General features: G+C 46.3%; 1 protein-coding gene across 1 annotated transcript; it reads left to right on the top strand.

The window, feature by feature from the left end:
* The first annotated feature begins 15,785 nt into the window (after positions 1-15,785).
* On the top strand, positions 15,786-17,117 carry LOC103650590 (putative uncharacterized protein MYH16). Its single transcript, XM_008676158.3, has 2 exons — positions 15,786-15,962; positions 16,089-17,117. The coding sequence occupies exons 1-2, from the start codon at positions 15,929-15,931 to the stop codon at positions 16,901-16,903; spliced, it is 849 nt and encodes a 282-aa protein (XP_008674380.1). The 5' UTR covers positions 15,786-15,928; the 3' UTR covers positions 16,904-17,117.
* The last annotated feature ends 7,251 nt before the right edge of the window (positions 17,118-24,368 follow it).

Consider the following 24,368-nt stretch of genomic DNA (forward strand, 5'->3'; position numbering starts at 1 on the left):
CAGATATTTATTATTAGTGGAATCCAAGTTTTATCATATAACCAACATGTGAAACATTTCCTCATCGAGGAACATCATTATCATCATCGAACCAAAACCATCAATATAATCATTGTATCTCAGATCATCTGTATCTCTAATCATCTGTATCTCTAATCAAAGAGGATCCCAAGGCCGCTCATAACCGTGAGCACGACTGATATATCAGTTTCTAATCCTCTTCAGAGGTCGCACACTTTACCCACGAGTCGTGATTCCCTTTCTGCCCAGAGAGAGCTACTCCCCATTGACCACTACCTAGGTGTCCTGACAGGGTATCACTACGTAGCCTTTACAAAGACACCCCTGGTGCATAGCTGCTCGTAAGGTTTCGCCAGTCGTACAAACGCAGTACACCTCCCAAGGTGGGTGACTCACAAAACCAAATCGAATGAACCTCTGCATCCCCCCCTTGGCAGAGCGAGCACTATGCCCCGGCCCCCATTGACGACCCTCCGGCAAAGCCAACTACACCCCCAGGTTCATCTAATTAATTAGCTAAGGGCGTCTCATTCCACCCTCATGGCTGCACTGTTATCTCGGGTGGTCACTCCATGAACAGGTCCTTACGGAGAGTTACTCAGGAAAATGGCCTGAGGCCCCTAGAGTATCACAATATCATCATCGGTATAACATCATCGTATCATAAATAATCACATCATGTTCATTGATTAAGTTAAAGCAATAGCATAAGCTAACCATGGTTAACCCAAAAAGGTAAACAAGGATAAGGTAAATACAGACTAGTCAATCCTTAAGTTTCAATAATGTAATGCGGGACAGTGAATTATAGATTAAGTAGGACATAATAGGTCAGATGACACTTGCCTTCACCAAACAGATGCTCAGGATCTTCAGCCTCATAGAACTCAGAGAGCTTGATCACTTGGTTGTCGAAGCTTGACCGTCGATTCCTTGAAGCTTGGAGATGGATCGCACTCTAATCGCAATGCGAAGCGAAGATGAACACACACAAGCAAGCAAACACATATATGCATAAGAACATTACACCATACAAATACAAACATAATAAAACATGCAAAACGAAATAGAGTGTGTTACTACGGTCACGCGAGGAAAAAGAAACGCGAGGTCAAGGCTACGGTAGAGAAGTTACCGCGTCTACACTAAACGAGTATTAATCATAACATTTAGTTTGATCTGATTATATTAATCAATATTTATTTAAAATGAAACTAGAGCTATCGCATAGTTTTACTTAGCTGACCACACTAACAATTCTTAGTTAAATAAGTTATTTAAATAACATCAGCGACTCTAAGCGGGACGAATTAGTGGAGCGAGATGAAATACGTAACGCGTGAAACAGCACGACCGCACGCGACCTAGCGCGCGCACCACGCGTGGCACGCGTAGACAACGTGATGACGGCGAACCCAACACGACAGCATGCAAATGACGCGCGGACACGCGCGACATAGCACACTGACGACATACGAAACAACGCGCGCGACCAGCGAACGAGAACGCCACCACGTGCGGAACATCACGCGCGACAGGTAAGAAAACTAAATAGGTGACACGTTTATACTAAACAAATGTTAAATATTTATTATAAAAGCCTAAGTGGAACACTACACATTTAATCTGGTTAGAATATTAATCTAATAAATATTAGTCGAGCAAACCTTAAGTTAATTATCTAAAATATATGATATGACGTATTAACATCGTTAACATGAGTGTTTATAAGCGAAAAACAATTTATTATCACGCGCAGACGCCGCGCGACACACGTGATCGTCACGCGACGACGCACGCACACGACATGCAACAATGCGCGTGAATAGCACGCGCGACACACGCAAAACAATGCGCACGACAGTGCGCGACACACACGAGTCAACGCGACTATGCGCGCGAACGGCACGATAACGCGCAAACGGCGCACGATTGATATGCGAAATAATGTGCGCGACAACACACGATACTCGCTAACCGATAACGTGATTATACTCGACATGAATTAAAGAAAAAAACATTTAAATTGGTATTAATTAAGTTAACATTTATTTATAAAAGCGCGAGTTAAAAACTATAAAACGGTTTTAATTAGAAGATCATTTTAACAAGTATCGAATTAATAGCTAATTAAATAATATAGACTTGTGACACGATGAAATAATATTATTAACATGTTGACGATATTGTTATGAAGGGGTCGTAACGGATTTAATAACTCGCGCGACTGCGCGAAACAACGTAAACAACGAGCGCGAACAACACGCGGAACATCACGTAACCACGTGCAAAACCGCGTATGTGATACGCGAGATAAATTAAATAAACGCCGCATTCATATTAAACGAACATTAGGGCAAAACGTTTGAGTTAATATTAATATCGTCGACGTGCATTGATAAGGCACAAGTTAATAAATATAAATTAGTTTAGTTTAAAAGTCTAATCAATTAACGTTAGTTAAACAAAAATATAATTAATTATTTAAAACGTGCGACATGGTGAAACAAAGTTACTAACGCGCAGACGATACTCACCTCGCAACAACGACAGATGGGCAGACGAGCTCGCGGCGAGGCACAAGAACGGTGAGTCCGCTGCTGCGTTGGGCCACGCAAAAACCGAGTCGGGGCTGCGCAGGCCACGCCGAGGCACACACGCACGGGCCGCGCTGAGGCACTAGCCTGGCCACGCCATGGTCGGTCCAACCGCACTAACCACGAGCAGCGGGTCGCGCCAACGCACGCGCGAGGGTCGTGCCAGCCATGTCAGGCGAGTCGCGCCACTGTGCTGGGGCCGGGCACCATGGCCGATGACGACACCTTGCAGAAGAACGTGGAAAACGACATGCGATCCACGGTTCGAAGAACTTGAGACATGAGGACAAAGAGGAGAGGATGGTGAACTCGGCTAGGTCAGCAAAACGACCGGACAAGGGAGTTCTGCGGACAGTCCACCATGGCCGGCGAACGGAGGTCACAATTGCGTGTGACCAGGGATGTAGAGGTCACCAATCCTAAAAAGTGAGAGCACGGGAAGATGCAGAAGGACTTGGGGAAGATGACCGCGCAACCAATTGGATGAAGATGGAGCGAGCTCGACGAATTTTGGTAAACGACGACGCCAGTGCTTTACTGTTTCGATGGTAGAGAGCGAGTGAAGAAGAGGAGAGGGCGCGAGTGTGTTCCCTATTGACAGCACTCACGAGAACAGCCGAAAGTGGGGCGTAGATCGTGGGGGCAGGGGGGACGGACGCGTGAGGGAGGGAGCAGAGGGAGAGGACTCATAGCTGTGCTTCTCGCGCCGTGGGTGGAGGCGGTTGGGGAAGAAGGTCGAGCTGATCGGTGGGGGCACACCTTGAAAGGGAAATGTGCCCTTAGGCCATTTCTAAGTATTTTGGTGATTGAGTGCCAACACAAGTGCTTAAATGTGAATCTATACCCATGGATGGACAAAGTGCAAATCAAGAGTAAAGGTATGTTTCTAAGCCTTAGTACATTGTTTTGAAGACTAATGTATTGTGTCTAAGTGCTTGAAACAGGAGAAATCGAGTCAGAGAAAAGTTGGCTGTGTACAGCCAAAAGGCTGTTCGGTCTGGAGCACCGGACTGTCCGGTGGTGCACCGGACAGTGTCCGGTGCGCCAGACTGACTCGGGCGAACTGGCCGCTCTCGGGAATTTACCGGCGACGTATGACTATAATTCACCGGACTGTCCGGTGTACACCGGACTGTCCGGTGAGCCAACGGTCGGCCGGGCCAACGGTCGGCCGCGCGATCTGCGCGGGACACGTGGCCGAGCCAACGGCTAGAAGGGGGCACCGGACTGTCCGATGTGCACCGGACATGTCCGGTGCGCCAACGGCTCTCTGGCGGCCAACGGTCGGCTGCGTCGTTCAAGGAAAGAAATCGGGCACCGGACTGTCCGGTGCACCAGTCGACAGAAGGCAAGATCAGCCTTCCAGATTTGCTCTCAACGGCTCCTAGCTGCCTTGGGGCTATAAAAGGGACCCCTAGGCGCATGGAGGAGGATACCAAGTATTCCTACAACATTCCTAAGCACCAAGACATCGATTCCGAGCATTTGGTTCATTGTGATAGCATCTAGAGCTCTTGTTGAGTTGTGAACTCATTGAGTTGTGTTGCGAGCTCTTGTTGCGACTTGTGTGCGTGCTGTTGCTCTGATTTTGAGTCTTGTGTGCGTTGCTAGTTCCTCCCTTACTCCATATTTCTTTGTGAATCTCAAGTGTAAGGGCGAGAGGCTCCAAGTTGTGGAGATTCCTTGCAAACGGGATATTGAAAGGCAAAGCAAAACACCGTGGTATTCAAGTTGGTCTTTGGACCGCTTGAGAGGGGTTGATTGCAACCCTCGTCCGTTGGGACGCCACAACATGGAGTAGACAAGCGTTGGTCTTGGCCGAACCACGGGATAAACCAATGTGTCATCTCTGTGATTGATCTCTTGTGGTATTGTGTTTTGTTGAGACTCCTCTCTAGCCACTTGGCGATTATTGTGCTAACACTTAACAAGTTTTTGTGGCTATAAGTTTAAGTTTCGCAGGATCACCTATTCACCCCCCCTCTAGGTGCTCTCAATTGGTATCAGAGCCGTTCTCTTCACAAAGGGACTAACCGCCCGAAGAGATGGATCCTAAAGGGAAGGGAATCGTGATCAACGACAAGGAGAAGGAGTCCTTCGTCAACGAGCCAAGGGATGACAATTCCAACGACTCGGGCTCGGGCCACAGACGCAAAGATGGGAAGAAGAAGAAGACAAGACGCATCAAGGAGATCGTCTACTACGACAGCGATGAGTCTACTTCCTCCCAAAAGGACGACGACCACAACGAATACGAGAGAAAGAAACCGGTCAATTCGAACTTTTCTTTTGATTACTCTCGTATTCCTCAAAGTACTAATGCTCATTTATTATCTATTCCACTTGGTAAGCCTCCTCATTTTGATGGAGAGGACTACGGATTTTGGAGTCACAAAATGCGTAGTCACTTGTTCTCTCTCCATCCTAGCATATGGGAGATTGTAGAAAGTGGAATGCACTTTGATAGTACAGATAGTCCCATGTTTATTAATGAACAGATTCATAAAAATGCACAAGCTACTACTGTGTTGCTAGCCTCTTTGTGCAGGGACGAGTACCATAAGGTGAGCGGCTTGGACAATGCCAAGCAGATCTGGGACACCCTCAAGATCTCTCATGAGGGGAATGATGTCACCTTGCTCACCAAGATGGAGTTGGTGGAGGGCGAGCTTGGACGGTTCGCAGTGATAAGGGGCGAGGAGCCAACTCAAACATACAACCGGCTCAAGACCCTTATCAACAAAATAAGGAGCTACGGAAGCACGCGATGGACGGATCACGACGTCGTCCGCCTAATGCTAAGGTCCTTTACCGTTCTTGATCCTCATTTGGTGAACAATATTCGTGAAAATCCTAGGTACACCAAGATGTCGCCCGAAGAAGTTCTGGGGAAGTTCGTAAGCGGGCGAATGATGATCAAGGAGGCAAGATATGTGGACGACGCGTTGAACGGTCCTATTCATGAGCCTCAACTCATTGCTCTCAAGGCAACGAGGAGCAAGGAGGCGCTACCGAGCAAGGTGGCGCAAGTTGAGGCGGCCGGGCTAAATAATGAGGAGATGGCCCTCATCATTAAGCGCTTCAAGACGACGCTTAAAGGTCGCAAGGGACAACCAAGCAAGACCAAGACAAAGGAGAAGCGCCCGTGCTTCAAATGTGGTAAGATTGGTCATTTCATTGCTAACTGTCCCGATAATGAAAGTGACCAGGAAAAGGTGAACAAAAGGGAGAAGAAGAAGCATTACAAGAAGGCCAAGGGCGAGGCACATATCGGAAAGGAGTGGGATTCGGATTGCTCCTCCTCCGACTCCGATAATGAAGGACTCGCCGCCACCGCCTTCAACAAGTCATCCCTCTTCCCCAACGAGCGTCACACTTGCCTCATGGCAAGGGAGAAGAAAGTAAGCACTCATGATACTAGTACTTATGCTTTTTCAAGTGAGGATGAGTCTAGTGATGATGATGAGATAGATTACTCATGCTTATTCAAGGGATTAGATAGATCTAAAATTAATAAGATTAATGAGTTGATTGATGCTTTGAATGACAAGAATAGATTACTAGAAAAACAAGAGGATCTTTTATATGAGGAGCATGATAAATTTGTTAGTGCATAAAATTCTCTTGCTCTAGAAATTAAAAAGGAATGAAATGCTCTCTAGTGAATTATCTACTTGTCATGAATCCATCTCTAAATTAAAAAGTGTTAATGATGATTTGAATGCTAAGTTAGAAATAGCTAGTAAATCAACATCTTGTGTAGAAATTGTTGAAACTTGCAATAGGTGTAAAGATTTTGACATTGATGCTTGTAGTGAACACCTAGTTTCAATTGCCAAACTTAATGATGAATTGGCTAGTCTTAATGCTCAACTTAAGACTAGCAAGAGTAATTTTGATAAGCTAAAATTTGCAAGGGATGCCTATACAATTGGTAGACACCCCTCAATTAAGGATGGACTTGGATACAAGAAGGAAGCCAAGAACTTGACAAGCCATAAGGCTCCCATCTTCGCCAAGGAGAAAGGGAAGGCCCCTATGGCTAGTAGTGTACAAAAGAACCATGCCTTTATGTACCATGATAGGAGACAATCTAGAAATGCTTATAGGAGATGTAACGCATATGATGCTTTTGATTCTCATGACATGTTTGCTTCTAGTTCTTCTTATGTGCATGATAGAAATGTTGGTAGGAGAAATGTTGTTCATAATATGCCTAGGAGAAATGTTGTTAATGTTCCTAGGAAAGTAATGAATGAACCCTCTACAATTTATCATGTTTTAAATGCTTCCTTTGCTATCTGTAGAAAGGATAAGAAAATAGTTGCTAGGAAGTTAGGGGCAAAATGCAAGGGAGACAAAACTTGCATTTGGGTCCCTAAGGATATTTGCACTAACCTTGTAGGACCCAACATGAGTTGGGTACCTAAGACCCAAGCCTAAATTTGCCTTGCAGGTTTATGCATCCGGGGGTTCAAGCTGGATTATCGACAGCGGATGCACAAACCATATGACGGGGGAGAAGAAGATGTTCACCTCCTACGTCAAGAATAAGGATTCCCAAGATTCAATTATATTCGGTGATGGGAATCAAGGCAAGGTAAAAGGGCTAGGTAAAATTGCAATTTCTAATGAGCACTCTATCTCCAATGTGTTTTTAGTTGAGTCTCTTGGTTACAATTTGCTATCTGTTAGTCAACTATGCAATATGGGATATAATTGTCTTTTTACAAATGTAGATGTGTTTGTCTTTAGAAGAAGTGATGGTTCACTAGCCTTTAAGGGTGTATTAGACGACAAGCTTTACTTAGTTGATTTTGCAAAAGAAGAGGCCGGTCTAGATGCATGCTTAATTGCTAAGACTAGCATGGGCTGGCTGTGGCATCGCCGCTTAGCACATGTGGGGATGAAGAACCTTCACAAGCTTCTAAAGGGAGAACACGTGATAGGTTTGACTAACGTACAATTCGAAAAAGATAGACCTTGTACAGCTTGTCAGGCAGGTAAACAGGTGGGAGGAGCGCATCACAGCAAGAATGTGATGACCACATCAAGACCCCTGGAGCTGCTACATATGGACCTCTTCGGACCCGTCGCCTATCTAAGCATAGGAAGAAGTAAGTATGGTTTAGTTATTGTTGATGACTTTTCCCGCTTCACTTGGGTGTTATTTTTGCAGGATAAGTCTGAAACCCAAGGGACCCTCAAGCGCTTCCTCAGGAGAGCTCAAAATGAGTTTGAGCTCAAGGTGAAGAAGATAAGGAGCGACAACGGGTCCGAGTTCAAGAACCTTCAAGTGGAGGAGTTCCTTGAGGAGGAAGGGATCAAGCATGAGTTCTCCGCTCCCTACACACCACAGCAAAATGGTGTGGTAGAGAGGAAGAATAGGACGCTAATCGATATGGCGAGGATGATGCTTGGAGAATTCAAGACCCCCGAGCGTTTTTGGTCGGAAGCCGTGAACACGGCTTGCCACGCCATCAATAGGGTCTACCTTCATCGCCTCCTCAAGAAGACTTCGTATGAGCTACTAACCGGTAACAAACCTAATGTATCTTACTTTCGTGTATTTGGGAGCAGGTGCTACATTCTAGTGAAGAAGGGTAGAAATTCTAAATTTGCTCCCAAAGCTGTGGAAGGGTTTTTGTTAGGTTATGACTCAAATACAAAGGCGTATAGAGTCTTCAACAAATCATCGGGTTTGGTTGAAGTCTCTAGCGACGTTGTATTTGATGAGACTAATGGCTCTCCAAGAGAGCAAGTTGTTGATTGTGATGATGTAGATGAAGAAGATGTTCCGACGGCCGCTATACGAACCATGGTGATTGGAGAAGTGCGGCCACAGGAACAAGATGAACGAGATCAACCTTCTTCCTCAACAACGGTACATCTCCCAACTCAAGACGATGAACAGGTTCATCAAAAGGAGGCGTGTGATCAAGGGGGAGCACAAGATGATCACGTGATGGAGGAAGAAGCGCAACCGGCACCTCCAACCCAAGTTCGAGCGGTGATTCAAAGGGATCATCCCGTCGACCAAATTTTGGGTGACATTAGCAAGGGAGTAACTACTCGATCTCGATTAGTTAATTTTTGTGAGCATTACTCCTTTGTCTCTTCTATTGAGCCTTTCAGGGTAGAGGAGGCCTTGCTAGATCCGGATTGGGTATTGGCCATGCAGGAGGAACTCAACAACTTCAAGCGCAATGAAGTTTGGACACTGGTGCCTCGTCCCAAGCAAAATGTTGTGGGAACCAAGTGGGTGTTCCGCAACAAACAGGACGAGCACGGGGTGGTGACGAGGAACAAGGCTCGAATTGTGGCAAAAGGTTATGCCCAAGTCGCAGGTTTGGACTTTGAGGAGACGTTTGTTCCTGTGGCTAGGCTAGAATCAATTCGTATCTTGCTAGCATATGCCGCTCACCATTCTTTCAGGTTGTACCAAATGGATGTGAAGAGCACTTTCCTCAATGGGCCAATCAAGGAGGAGGTGTACGTGGAGCAACCCCCTGGCTTCGAGGATGAACGGTACCCCGACCACGTGTGTAAGCTCTCTAAGGTGCTCTATGGACTTAAGCAAGCCCCAAGAGCATGGTATGAATGCCTTAGAGACTTCTTAATTGCTAATGCTTTCAAGGTTGGGAAAGCCGATCCAACTCTTTTTACTAAGACTTGCGACGGTGATCTTTTTGTGTGCCAAATTTATGTCGATGACATAATATTTCGTTCTACTAACCAAAAGTCTTGTGAAGAGTTTAGCAGGGTTATGATGCAGAAATTCGAGATGTCGATGATGGGCGAGTTGAACTACTTCCTTGGGTTTCAAGTGAAGCAACTCAAGGACGGCACCTTCATCTCCCAAACAAAGTACACGCAAGACTTGCTGAAGCGGTTTGGGATGAAGGATGCCAAGCCCGCAAAGACTCCGATGGGGACCGACGGACACACCGACCTCAACAAAGGAGGTAAGTCCGTTGATCAAAAAGCATACCGGTCAATGATAGGGTCTTTACTTTATTTATGTGCTAGTAGACCGGATATTATGCTTAGCGTATGCATGTGTGCTAGATTTCAATCCGATCCTAAGGAGTGTCACTTAGTGGCGGTGAAGCGAATTCTTAGATATTTGGTTGCTACGCCTTGCTTCGGGCTCTGGTATCCAAAGGGGTCTACCTTTGACTTGGTTGGATACTCAGATTCCGACTATGCTGGATGTAAGGTCGATAGGAAGAGTACATCAGGGACGTGCCAATTCTTAGGAAGGTCCCTGGTGTCGTGGAACTCTAAGAAACAAACCTCCGTTGCCCTATCCACCGCTGAGGCCGAGTATGTTGCCGCAGGGCAGTGTTGCGCGCAACTACTTTGGATGAGGCAAACCCTTCGGGACCTTGGCTACAAACTGAGCAAAGTCCCACTCCTATGTGACAATGAGAGTGCTATCCGCATGGCGGAAAATCCTGTTGAACACAGCCGCACAAAGCACATTGACATCCGGCATCACTTTTTGAGAGACCACCAGCAAAAGGGAGATATCGAAGTGTTTCATGTTAGCACCGAGAACCAGCTAGCCGATATCTTTACCAAGCCTCTAGATGAGAAGACCTTTTGCAGGCTGCGTAGTGAGCTAAATGTCTTAGATTCGCGGAACTTGGATTGAATTGTAGCATACATGTATTTATGCTTTTGATCATGTTCTTTTTTTTTGCATTTTGTTGTTTAGTATGGTGCTCAAGTTGTACAAACACTCCCTGGACCTCACAAGTCCGTTGCAAAGTGATGCACAGTTTTAGGGGGAGATGTGTTACAACTTGACCCTTTGAGACTAACCATATGCTTGAGTTTGCTTGTTTTAGTCTCGAAGGAGAATTAAAAGGGAAAAGGTGGACTTGGACCATGCAAGACTTCACTCCGATGAAAAGAGTAACTTTTTCAAGTTCATCTTTTAACTCTTATTGCCTATTTGCTCTTAATTGAAGATTTTGGTGAGGCAATGGGGTTAAAAGGCCAAGATTGATCCTGTTTTGGTGCTTGATGCCAAAAGGGGAGAAAATAAAGGCCAAAGTGATAAATGGATCAACTACCACTTGAGAGATTTTGAAAATAGTAGAATAGAGTTTTTTGTTTTGTCAAAACTCTTTTATTGTCTCTCTTGTCAAAAGTTGGCTTCTTGTGGGGAGAAATGTTGATTATGGGAAAAAGGGGGAGTTTTTGGAATCCTGAATCAAATACTCCTGAAATGACTCTCTTTATGACTTAACATGTGTGTTTGACTTAGAGATAGAAATTTGAGTTTTTATTTGCAAAAACAAACCAAGTGGTGGCAAAGGATGATCCATATATGCCAAAATTGAATCAAAATAAATTTGAGTTTTATTTGAAGTGATATTGCACTTGTTCTAGTTGCTTTATGTTGTGTTGGCATAAATCACCAAAAAGGGGGAGATTGAAAGGGAAATGTGCCCTTGGGCCATTTCTAAGTATTTTGGTGATTGAGTGCCAACACAAGTGCTTAAATGTGAATCTATACCCATGGATGGACAAAGTGCAAATCAAGAGTAAAGGTATGTTTCTAAGCCTTAGTACATTGTTTTGAAGACTAATGTATTGTGTCTAAGTGCTTGAAACAGGAGAAATCAAGTCAGAGAAAAGTTGGCTGTGTACAGCCAAAAGGCTGTTCGGTCTGGAGCACCGGACTGTCCGGTGGTGCACCGGACAGTGTCCGGTGCGCCAGACTGACTCGGGCGAACTGGCCGCTCTCGGGAATTTACCGGCGACGTACGGCTATAATTCACCGGACTGTCCGGTGTACACCGGACTGTCCGGTGTACACCGGACTGTCCGGTGAGCCAACGGTCGGCCGGGCCAACGGTCGGCCGCGCGATCTGCGCGGGACACGTGGCCGAGCCAACGGCTAGAAGGGGGCACCGGACTGTCCGGTGTGCACCGGACATGTCCGGTGCGCCAACGGCTCTCTGGCGGCCAACGGTCGGCTGCGCCGTTCAAGGAAAGAAATCGGGCACCGGACAGTGTCCGGTGTGCACCGGACAGTGTCCGGTGTGCACCGGACTGTCCGGTGCACCAGTCGACAAAAGGCAAGATCAGCCTTCCAGATTTGCTCTCAATGGCTCCTAGCTGCCTTGGGGCTATAAAAGGGACCCCTAGGCGCATGGAGGAGGATACCAAGTATTCCTACAACATTCCTAAGCACCAAGACATCGATTCCGAGCATTTGGTTCATTGTGATAGCATCTAGAGCTCTTGTTGAGTTGTGAACTCATTGAGTTGTGTTGCGAGCTCTTGTTGCGACTTGTGTGCGTGCTGTTGCTCTGATTTTGAGTCTTGTGTGCGTTGCTAGTTCCTCCCTTACTCCGTATTTCTTTGTGAATCTCAAGTGTAAGGGCGAGAGGCTCCAAGTTGTGGAGATTCCTCGCAAACGGGATATTGAAAGGCAAAGCAAAACAACGTGGTATTCAAGTTGGTCTTTGGACCGCTTGAGAGGGGTTGATTGCAACCCTCGTCCGTTGGGACGCCACAACGTGGAGTAGGCAAGCGTTGGTCTTGGCCGAACCACGGGATAAACCACTGTGTCATCTCTGTGATTGATCTCTTGTGGTATTGTGTTTTGTTGAGACTCCTCTCTAGCCACTTGGCGATTATTGTGCTAACACTTAACAAGTTTTTGTGGCTATAAGTTTAAGTTTCGCAGGATCACCTATTCACCCCCCCTCTAGGTGCTCTCACACCTGCCAGGGACGGAGCACGGCGACGCATGTCCATGCGGGCGCGAGGTGCGAGCGAGCAGGCGCACGTGGGCCAGCTCACGGGCACGCGTCATGGCATGGAGCTTGTGGGCCGCGGGCAAGGCGAAGCGCAGCGCTGGGGCTTGGGCGAGCACGTGGCTGCGCACGTGAGCCATGGTGGGGTAAGCCAGCTGGGCCGCGAACGGAGTGAGCACGCCACTGTGCCGCGGACGGAGTGCGCACGCCACTGGGCCGGCCGCGGGTGGAGGGAGAGCAGGGTGGCTTCGCGCGTTGGGGGCCGCGGGGTGGGCCGACAAGGAGTGGCGCAGAGAGTGGATGGCCTGGTGGGCCGCTTGCGCGGCTGGGCCAGCTAGGGGAAAAGGAGGGGGTCATTGGGCTGTATTCTTTTTTGTTTTCTTTTATTTCTTTTTCTTTTCACTATTTGAATTTAGGTGTAGGTTATATAAATGGACTTCAAAACACAATCATCACCCATAAATATATACTTCTTGAGTTTGAATGGATGCACAACCACCACAATTCAACATACAATAAAAGGTATTGGCATGCTATGCAATAGTCAAGGGTTCTTTTAGGGTTTCATCTTACTACACTAAAAACCTATGTATATATGTGTAACAACATAACTCTCCCACTATTTAGAAAAAAAGAGAAGAAAACAAATAACGTAGAGGGTAATACCTGAATTTGGTGGATATTAGAAAAAAAAATTATACCCCCAAATTCAGGGCGTTACAGTACGCGCAGGGCTCACAAAGACCAACTAAGCGCCAAAATACGTGGAGATCTTCTAGAAGAAGTCGGTAGATAGGAATCGTGCTCCGAGATTGTGTGGGGTGATCCCTCCTTAGTTGGATATAAGGCTGGGAGGGAAGCCCTACGAAGACAGTAGACTCTCACACCGGATCATCTTCATCCTTTGTAATCCTCAACCTACAAACAATACATCCACCAAAACTCATCGCACATAGGGTATTACGCGCTGAAGCGGCCCAAACATGTATAGTTGGGGGTCTCCTTCTCTGCCGAAGGTCCTCGAGACGGAAAAATTGCCTATAAGCAACGAGACTAAATGTCGAAGCTACCACAAGTATGCGTGAAGCACCGAAGGATGGCAGCTTCGTCTCAAGGTGGTTACAAAGGTCAAGCATGGTGTTGAGCCGAAGAGAAAAAGACTAATTAGTTCCTGATGCTTGTATTAGGATAATATGTATGTATCAAGGTCATAAATGTACTTTTAGTTGGGATACGTCCCGAGCCTATAAATAGATGAACAGTACCCCATATTGTCCATGCTGAATTGGAGCTGCATTTACGCTTTTACCTCCGAGTAAGCCGAAGGTATTAATGTAATGCACATTATATATCAGTTTATTAAAATATGACACAAATCTTAATATTGTTTAAATAGTTGATACGAAATGAATGAATAAAATATAGTTACATCTGTAACTATATTTCCATCTTTACTTTTATTTTTTATTTTTATGAATGATGAAGATGCATTCTTCATGAGCTTCGTCCAAGATTCATTATATCCGAAGGGAGATAATGTTTTGAAGGATGAAGATCCTTAACGTTTAACAATTATGTTGCCTTGTTGTATGGTTTACAGCAATCAAAAACAAGTAACCAACATGTATAACTCTTTGTGTTCTGACATGCTTCGCACGAACCATCGAGTTGCGATCGACGTTGTCGTTTTCCCAAAAGCACTACATGGTACGACCTGTAGTGTGCCGTTAGTACCAAACATCGACAGACACGGTACTGGGGAAGGTGGCTATAAGATGACGGTAAATGCTATGCACTAGAACGATATGGTAGATAAAATCTAACTATGGTTGATTGTGATCGATAGTACGATATATAGCATGGTTGGTAGTAGAGTCTATAGCTGATGTGGTGGTCGATAAAAACTACAGTAGTCTGAAGGGGTTCATCTGTGAGTGACGGCAAAAATCTCGTGGGAGATGTCTTGGAGCAGACACATAGGATGAGGCCCTGACCCTACTCCCTCACTCTTTAATTTGCGCATAGGAGAGGGCACACAATAGCCTATTTGCATGTGGGGAAGGATTGTAGCTATCCACAGAGTTACTTGACTGAAACCTTGGTCTTCACTTGGGCTTTCCTTATATGGGCTCCAATAAGGATTAAACTATCTTCAACAGCTTACCATCCTATCTCTTATCTCATCTCCTATTTTAAACTCTACTCTGTGAACAGTGCAGTCTACAGTGTAAAATAGTATTTTGGATGACCATATGGGAAACCTGCTAGACACGGTCTTAGGGAAAAGCTTGCATGTTTCTTGACACCTCCGTAAAATATCGAATTCACCAACAAAATGTTGTATTTGTATCGTATTTAAGCTTCCACATTTATATTATGTACCTTGGTTGTGTGCTTTACCTTCTCAACTTAGTTTCTAGGCTAGTGGATAGGTTTGGAGCCTATATTACATAACTCTTTTATGGTAGAGACACAACACTTTCTTAAAACCATAATTGCATATATGATAATTTATTTATTGCATATGACTAATCAAAAACTAGAGACATTAGTCCAGAGAAAAAAAATAGATTGTCTAATTCACCCCCTTTTAGGTATCATGGTCCTTAGTTTTTAACTTATTCAAAATACCTAGACTAACACTGACTATATAAGAGCTGTTTGGTAGAGCTCTCCACATCCATGCTTATCTCACTTACATCTAACCCATATGTTAAGGGCTATAATACATAAATGCAAAAATGCACATGACTTCTTTCTCCCGATGGTTTCACAGATAGGCGTGCTAGACACCACGGTCACGATTGTGCCCTACAACACAGGGTCGACGCATGAGAAACCAAGGGCACAGAACTAGTTAGAGGGGGTGCGAGTGGCCAATACTACGGGGTATGGGCAGTGTTGCTATGGTGGCCATGATCGTGGAGGCGCGTTGTCGGGAAAGGTGGATATAAGGTAAATGATGTGTAATAGAGCGTTATGGTACATAAAAACTGACTATGGTCGATCGTGATCGATAGTACGTACTATAGCGTGGTTGGCAGTGTGATCTATATATGATTTGCGAATAACCCGTCTCTACACGACTCTTTATACATAGTATGTCTTGACTATATTTATTATTTAGGGGTTTAGTGTTGTATCATGCAGTCTCTTAACTGTCTCTTATACTTAAAAAAACTAGCACTATTTTTTTTTTGCATCAGACGAGTCAGGTCCGACACAGACGACCAAACGATAGAATCTTGCATCTCGGGAGCCTGGTTGGGCCAATCAATGGGCCCCACTCTTTAATTTGGCAGCACATACCTACCTTCCCTCTACTTCTTCATTCCCTCATCAACACTCCATGCATCGCATCCTCCCGCTTAATCCACCATCAGCCTTCCTCACTCACACTCCATCCTTTACTTCTCTCTTTTCTTTTCATTCTTCCGATCCCTTAATCCCATATATATATGCATCGTCTTTTATCTGGGGCAGCGGCGTCGTCTGCATCTTGCACCAAGCAAGTGCACTGCAGTTCTCTGCAGCATGCTGCCGTATTATGGTGGCTATTATTGGTCAGGTGCGCCATGCCGTCAGCCCTACTTTTATTTCTTCCAATTCATCAAATCAATCCCATCTCCCTAGCTATATATATGCATATGCATCTCCCTCCACTAATTACCCCCTTCCAAAACATACATTGCAGAGTACGTTGAACAGTATCACAGAGCACGCCGGCTAGAGAACGAGAAGCGGCGGCTGGAGAACGAGAAGCGTGCGCTGGAGAGGCAACTAGCGGAGAAGACGAGGGACGCTCAGGTGTCCTCCACCCAGGTCTTCACGCTGCAGCACAAGGTGCGAGAGCTGGAGCAGAGGAACACCGGACTGTCCGGGGACCTGGCGAAGCAAAGGGAGGACACGAGGAAGGCCGGCCTGCTGTTCATGGTTGCCGCCGACAGGTACCAAGAGGAAGCCCAGAAGCAAATCAGGGCCAAGGCAGAGGAACTGGCCGACACGAGGAAGGCGGGCCTGGCGCTGATGAACACCGCCGACACCTACCAACAAGCGGCGAGGAAGCAGATGAAGGAGAAGGCGGAGGAGCTGGAGGTCGCGAGGAAGGCGGTTCTGGCGCTCATGGAAGCGGCCGACGCGTACCAACAGGAAGCGAAGAAGCAGATCAGGGGTAAGGTGGAGGAGCTCAAGGTCATGGCGGCGCAGAAGGCGGAGCTTGATGCCAGGGTGGAAGCTTTGGAGTCGGGGCTCGGGGCAGCTCTGGCGAAGAACCGGGAGTTGGAGGATGCTTATGGTAAGGTGGAGGCTCAGAATGGTAAGCTTCGGATGGAGGTTGAGAGGTTGGTGATGGAGTTAGGTGCATTGCCGGAGGAGAAAGATATGCAGCCATTTCATGCTGGGAAGGAAGAAATAGTCTTGTTCAAGGAATTGGAGGACCATAAGATGAAGGTGGAGGAGGTAACTCAAGACAACAACAAGGGATTTGGGGATGGTGAAATGATAGCATGACCGTCCTGAGACCCGCGCGCGAGATGGATCCACTCTCTTGCGTAAATTACTAAAGTTCTAATAAATTACTGAATAATTAAATAAATAATTAAGTAATGATTGAATCATTATGGTTTCCTTCTGCACTGCTGAACAGATAATTATAACAATTCTATTTAATAATTATTGTACTTGTGTTGTCTTTTTATTGAAAAATATTGTCGTTTATCCGTAACTTAGATGTACTAGACTTTTCCAAAAACATTGACTCAATAGAATTATTTAGATTCCATCAGTGATTTAAACACATGAGATTCATCAGAGAAATTACTAAAGATCTAATAAATTAATTAATGACTGAATAATTGTTGTTTTTTTGCACTATCAAAGTGATAATTACCAATAATGTTGTTTAACAATTATTGTGTTTGTGTTGTCTTTTTACTCAAAATGTTATCATTCATCCGTAACTAAGATGTCTTAGTAGTTACTGAATGTTTCTAAAAATGATTGAATACAATTACAATTATTGAACGTTTCCAGTAATGACTAAATAAGATACTAAATTTTTTACTTAGTAATTAATCATTTTGCACTAACAATTACAATACCTAATGATAATTACTGAAATTGAGCGGTGAATGAGTGAAAGATGATGTTGCGTGCGGGTGGGTGCGAGCGACTCGCAGGAGAGTCGCGGGTCCATGAGGCTAATGATGTATGCACGTCTTGCGGACCCGTTATTAGACATGCGGCCCGTTAGTGGATTGCGGACCTGTAACAGTTTGGTGGGCTAGCTGGTTCGCTTGGTAGGACGCGCTAGTTGAAGCTTCACCACTGTTGGGGCCTCTATTGTTGAAGGTCCCCAAAACGTTATGTTATCATTCAAATGTGTTTCAAATACTCTAAAAGGATAATGAAGCAGCGTGTAAAGCATAAACGAAGCTTTAGTTCCATGGCATCGACATGGACCGAAGGAGAGAGCTTCGATTTCGTGGTACCGATGCACGAAGCAAAAGTGAGCGAGAAGAATCTAGAAGCTTGGCCAGCACAAAAAAAAGGAAAAGACAACTTACCCCTACAAGATTTATAGTTCATGTATATAGGATATATGTGCATGTTTGTAATTTCATGCGAAGTTGTACCTTGCCACTATAAATAGGGGAACAATGTCATGCATAAACCCCAGTTTTGAAACTAGGAGAAACCTAATTTCTCCACCTCCGAGGTTGTATTACACTATCGTTATGCTCTCCCTTGTAAAGTCGAAGGTGCAGAACGAATTAAAGTGGTAGGTTTGAAATGAAATGTCGTGTCACACTTATGTGTCCTAATACTTCCCGCCATCGTTTATCTTTTTTACCTTCTCCCTTTAATTAATCTATTTAAAGAGCATTAATCAAAGAGAGAAGAAAGAATTAATTCATTTGTGTTGCCTTGTTTTTCGTTTCTCTTAAGAATCAAAAAAGTAACCATCAACTATATATATCACCTAGGGTGAACCTTCACCTAGACCCAACTAACAAGCGAACCAGCCAACCCCCCCCCCCCCCCCCCCCCCCCCCGCGCCCACCAACGCGCCATGTCATCTTTCAGTAATTTGTGCTCTTTCAGTCATTCATCGCCTAATTTCAACAATTATCAGCAAGCACAATAATTGTTAATGCAAAAAACAATTACGAATGAAACATTCAGTAATTTATCACTTCAGCGGTGAAGAAATATTTGATAATTACTAACGAAACTTCTAGTATTTATTAATGTTGTGCTCTTTTAGTCATTTATCGCTCAATTTTAATAATTATCAACAAGCATAGTGATTGGTAGTGTAAAAAGAATAATTACTAACAAAACTTTCAGTAATTTTATCACTTCAACAATGAAGAAACATTCGATAATTACTAATAAAACATTCAATAGTTACTGATGAAATATTTAGTAATTATTAATGTTGTGCTCTTTCGGTCATCAATCGCTTAATTTTAGAAATTATCAGTAGGCACAATATTTGTTAGTGCAAGAAGAACAATTACTGATGTAACATTCAGTAATTTATCACTTAAGTAGTGACGAAATGTTTGGTAATTACTGACGAAACATTTAATAATTACTGATGAAATGTTCTAAAGTTATTGAAAAAAACGTTCAGTTATTAGTAACAAAACATTTAGTTGTTAATGACGAATATGAATAACTGACGAGTTGGATCAAACACGCGGATGGTAGGGGGGCCGGTCTCGGGCCGACCAGCTCACGAGGGGCAGAGTGCGTGTTGGTGGGGTCGGTGGGTGCGCAGAGTTGGATGTGTGCTGGGACGAGGTGGCGCGCAACGACGCGGGGTGGGGCAAGACTGGACTAGGTGAAGCTTCACCCTAGGTGACAAATAATGCTAGCAGCCTATATATATATGTATTTGTGTGTGTGTGTGTGTGTTATTTGTCATCTAGGGTGAAGCTTCACCCACTTAGTAATTATTCGATAATTACTGACTATTGTTCAGTAATTACTAAAAATACTGAGTGGGTGAAGTTTCACCCTAGACGACAAATAGCTTTGACATACACACACACATATATATAACACCCTGAATTTGAGGGTATAAAATTTCTTTCTTATGATCATCCAAATTCAGGTGTTACTCTTATCTATCTCACTCTAGTTTCACTCTCTCTAGTTTTCTCCCTCTCTTCTTCTTTTAATTAGCGTTAGTTGAATTAGTGAAGGATTATTTATTTTATTTTGCCCAAAACATATGAGTCATGGAATGTTGCATCATATTGAGCCTAAATATTCTTTGAATTGTTGCATATATGTGATTTGGTTTGAATTTGAAACTTGATTTGAATTTTAATTGAAAACCCTAGAGAAAATAAATAGAAAAGCAATTAGAAAATTCCTGGAAAAAGGAAAACCCAATTCTGCCCAAGTCGGCCCACTAAGCCCAACCCCGCGCCCGCGCCCGCGTCTGCGCGCCCTCGGTGCCTGACACGCGGGTCCCGCCTGTCGGCGCCAACCAGCGCGCTCACTCCCCTCCCTCTCTCTCTCTCGTTGCACCATGGGGCCGACCTGTCGGCGCTAGTTCCCTCGCGTGCGCCCACTCTTCTCTCTCTGTCCCGCCGTCCTCAACCTCCCGTCCACGATCTCCTCGTCGTGGACGCACCCACGTCCGCGCGTTCTCCGGCCACGTCCGTGCGCCCGCGCCCCTTTTGAGCCTCGTGCCCTGCTCGCCCACCTCCCCTCTCTCATTTGCGCCCTCTGCCAAACCCTCTCGCCCTCTCTCTCGCTTTGCCCATGCGAGCAGAGAGCTCCGCCACCGCCCGCCGACGACCACTGCATGTTCCATGGCCGTCGTCGCGCCCGTGCCTCGTCCAGTGCCACGGTGAGCTCCGCCTTTCTGTCAACTGCTCGGGACACCCTTCGGTATGCCCTCTCCCTCCCTGCTGCGTTGGGTCCACGCTCACCGGAGAAGTTTTTGCGTAGCCGGAGCCCCGCCGCCATCGACCCAAGGTTCCACCGCACCTTCGCTGTCCTCCACGCGCTCCAGAGTTCGCACTCAAGGTGAGCAACTCACCCGTGCCCTTAATTTGGTCATCCCCGCTCTGTTGCTCACGCGATTGCTTGCCAGAGCAATCCAGCGCTGCCGTTAGCCCGCCTTGCCGTGGTCTGCGCCCTCTGGTGCCCTTGCACCGGCGTGAAGGCCATGGCTGAACCCACCAGACCACCCTGTTCGCGCCCAGGCTAAACCCCGAGCCTTCGGTGCCCCGTCGTGGCCAGCCTCCTCGTCTCCGGCGAACTCTCGCCGCGGGACCGAGCGGCTCCACCGCGCCCAAGTCAGCCCCTGGCCATTAGATATCGGTCGTTCATCCGAGATCGGATGGTTTAGACTTAACCCGAGTAGATCTAATCCCAGACTTCTAATCTGGATCCAACTGCCTCTCTCCCTTCCCCCTCCCCGCGTCTCTGCCTCTGGGCCCGGCTGGTCAGCCCACCCTGGCCTGCTGATGCCCTGGCCCTGATTGTCAGCCGCGTCTACGCGCCCGCGTGATCTAATCTGGGCCGCTGATCTCTGATCTGATGGCCGAGATTACCCCGTACCCCTTCGCGTGTGAGTTTTGCTTAAGAGCCCCCCTGGTTTTAGGCTTGTCTTCTCTTGGCTCGTTGAAGATGGACTCCTTTTCCTTGTCGTTGACCACCATCCCCTTTCCCTTAGGATCCATCTCTTCGGGCGGTTAGTCCCTTAAGTGAAGAGTACGACTCTGATACCAATTGAGAGCACCTAGAGGGGGGGTGAATAGGTGATCCTATAAAATTAAACACTAAATAGCCACAAAACTTAGTTATAGAAGTGTTAGTTGCACTAAGTAGTTTTGAGGCGAGTCCTTGTGGACAAAACAATCACAGAGAAAACAATCACAAGAGACACGCGATTTTATCCCATGGTTCGGCCAAGTAACACTTGCCTACTTCCACGTTGTGGCGTTCCAATGAACGAGGGTTGCACTCAACCCCTTTCAAGTGATCCGATGATCAACTTGAATACCACGACTTTCTTCCTTATAGTCTTTCTCCCGTTTGTGAGGAATCTCCACAAGTTGGAGCCTCTCGCCCTTACAATAAAGATCATAAAGAAGGCACAAGAGTAAGGCTAGGAGAGCAACACACACAACACACAAATCCGCATGGGGGAGCAGCTCTTCACAGACTCTATCTCCTGCTGGAGCGAGAAAGAAGAGCCTAGCTGCTCCTGCTCCTGTCGTTGACGCTCCTGCTCCTCGTGCAGGCGGTGGTGCAGCCTCTCCAAGTGGCTAGACTGACCAGTCACTGGACGGCAAAGCGGACGCTCAGCGAGACGAGAGGGTAAGAAGGGGATGATGGACTTCTGTGCGGTGTGTCTAAGACGAGCCATCTACAAAAGACACCGTAAGCATAAGAGTGAGAATCGAACTAATGTGACCAGCAAGTAGACCATAAATAAATGAGGAAATAGAATAAACAAAAGATTTTTAGCAAGGTGTAGTATATAGTAGAACATAGGTTTGGTCGATATGACCAACTTTTGAAGGGATATCAAAGTCAAGGTGATAATAGGGGTCTGTAATCCTTTAGAACGACCATTCTACTCTAGGTTAGCGGTCCTACAGTCAGCACGACTTTGATACCACCTATGTCACATCCGGTTTTAGAAGGCAAACCGAATGTGAACCATGTACGTGCCAGGATCAGCAATTCACGTACACAGCAGTTACATAACTGGACATCATCACACAATGCTCAAATCATAATATAAAAGGGAAATAATAGTCGATTACATCATATGTCTGAGACATCCACATAGTATTTACAATAATCAAAGTGCGAAAATGAAACGTAGATACACGCGGCCTTCACAGGCAGCCGACTGGGGGTTGCCGCTAACCCACGCCTAGAACTCGTCGTAATCTTGGAACTCCTAGAAGTCTCCTTCCACGGCTTCATCTTCTCCTGAGCAGTGGTTGCAATGCGGACAACCTGGGAAGGGGGGGTTTGGTGTGTAGAGCAAGGGTGAGTACACATCAACATACTCAGCAAGTGTCCTGTTTGGCTGTAGTGGACTAGCTTTACGTGGGGGTAAGTCAAGCAGTTGCTTTTAGATGGTCAGATTATTATTACTAGTAGAGAGAGCCAAGTTTTAGTATTAACCCATGTTATTAACCCAAACATACCCTTTCCAAACGGAAAGAATACCGCTTACCATTACCATAGTCAATACCAAAACCATCATTCTCTCCACCACCTGTAATCCAAACATCTCTGATTAAGTACCACTAATCAATGGAGCTCCCTTGGCTGCTCATAACCGCGAGCACGGCTGATATATCAGTTTCAAACACTCTGCAGAGGTTGCGCACTTTACCCACAAGCCGTGATTCCCTTTCTACCTGGAGATCATGACTCTCCATTGATCACTACCAAGGTGATCCAGTAGGGTATCACTATGTAGCCTTTACAAAGATTCCTCGGGGCTGTAGCCGCCCGTTAGGTTTCCTAAATGCACCACACTCCTCCCCAAGGGGCGAACCAACTTTGGCAGAGCGAGCCGCATACACCGAGCCCCATTAACGGCACGACGGCGAAGCGAACTACACCCCAGTTCCTCTAATTATTCAGCTAAGGGCGTCCCACTCCACCCTCATGGTTGCACTATTTTCCCGGGCGATCATCCAACGAACAGGTCCTTACGGAGAGGCACTCGAGAAACCGCTCGAGCCCCCTTAAATGCCACAAGTATAACATCATGATAAAGAAGGGAAACAGTGTATCATTGATAAATCTCATCATGTTCGTTGATTAGTGTTAAGCACTAGCATGAAGCTATACCAGAATAATCCAACCCAAATAGGTAAGCAAGGACATAGATAATAAAAGCTAGTCAATCCTTAAGTATAAACTGTGTAAATGCGGGAAGTGAATTATAGGAATTAGTAGGACATAGATGGGTCAACGGACACTTGCCTCCACCAACCAGCTGCTACTCAAGGGCTTCTCCTGCGAGTTCTTCGGACTCCTCAACCAGACCGTTCTCTATGCGAGCGCAAACATACATCCATCCATTTGAATTAGGAAATAAACAATACAGCATACAAGAGAGCAGATAAACTGAATATGCATAAGATATGACATACGGTTTTGCATTCGCAACTGCTAGAAAGAGAAGAAGGAAGGTCTCGCAGTGGTTAAAGCTATAATCGAAGCGTATTACGGGTAGGTGTATAATTAATCATTACTTCATCTAGTTCTATCTAGTTATACTAACAAGTATTAATCACATACACTACTAGAGTTATAGCCATGTCCAATTGGTCGACATTAAACAAAGTTAATGATTAACTACATGAGGTAACTAACGTAATCAATTTCTGAGTTGAGTTTCCATTTCATTAATATGAACAACGTGACCAATGCGCATAAAATACACGGGGAGGGGTAGACAGGTGGCTAGGGGTAGACAGGCACGTTTAGGGGTACACGAGCACATCACCCGCGACAGGACGCTACGCGTCGCGCCGAGGACACGATGAGCCGCACCAAAGCACCGCGCGCACCACGCGAGCACGCGCGCGCTCAAGGCCGTGCTGATGCGTCGCGAACGAGCCGCGCACATGGCGGGGCCGAGCCGCGCACGCGCCGCGCTACGCGTCGTGAGCAGGCAGCGGGGCCACGCTGGGGGCCGACCTTGCCAAGCCGGGGACGTGCCGGACCGTGCGAGCAGCGGGGCCGCGTCGCCGCGGACGCTCGCGGGGAGGGGCAAGCGAGCCAGGGGAGGTCGTCGCGGGTAGGGGCGGGCCGGCCAGGGCCGCTGCGCCACGCCGGGACAGGGCGGGGCGAGCGCGCCAGGGTAGGGGAGCGTGCCGGGACGGGGCCGCGCGCTGGGGCGGGGCGGGACGCCGGGGTCGCGGGCAGCGCCGGACCGAGCGCCGCCGCGCACGGCAGGGAGACACCGGGGCGG

The sequence above is a fragment of the Zea mays genome, chromosome 3 (genome assembly GCF_902167145.1).
Source record: "Zea mays cultivar B73 chromosome 3, Zm-B73-REFERENCE-NAM-5.0, whole genome shotgun sequence".
NCBI classification, from domain to species: domain Eukaryota; kingdom Viridiplantae; phylum Streptophyta; class Magnoliopsida; order Poales; family Poaceae; genus Zea; species Zea mays.

Coding starts and splice junctions, on each gene's coding strand:
- LOC103650590 (XM_008676158.3), top strand. CDS start 15,929: ATGCTGCCGTATTATGGTGGCTATTATTGGTCAG. Junction 15,963..16,088: donor TGGTGGCTATTATTGGTCAG/GTGCGCCATGCC, acceptor CATACATTGCAG/AGTACGTTGAACAGTATCAC.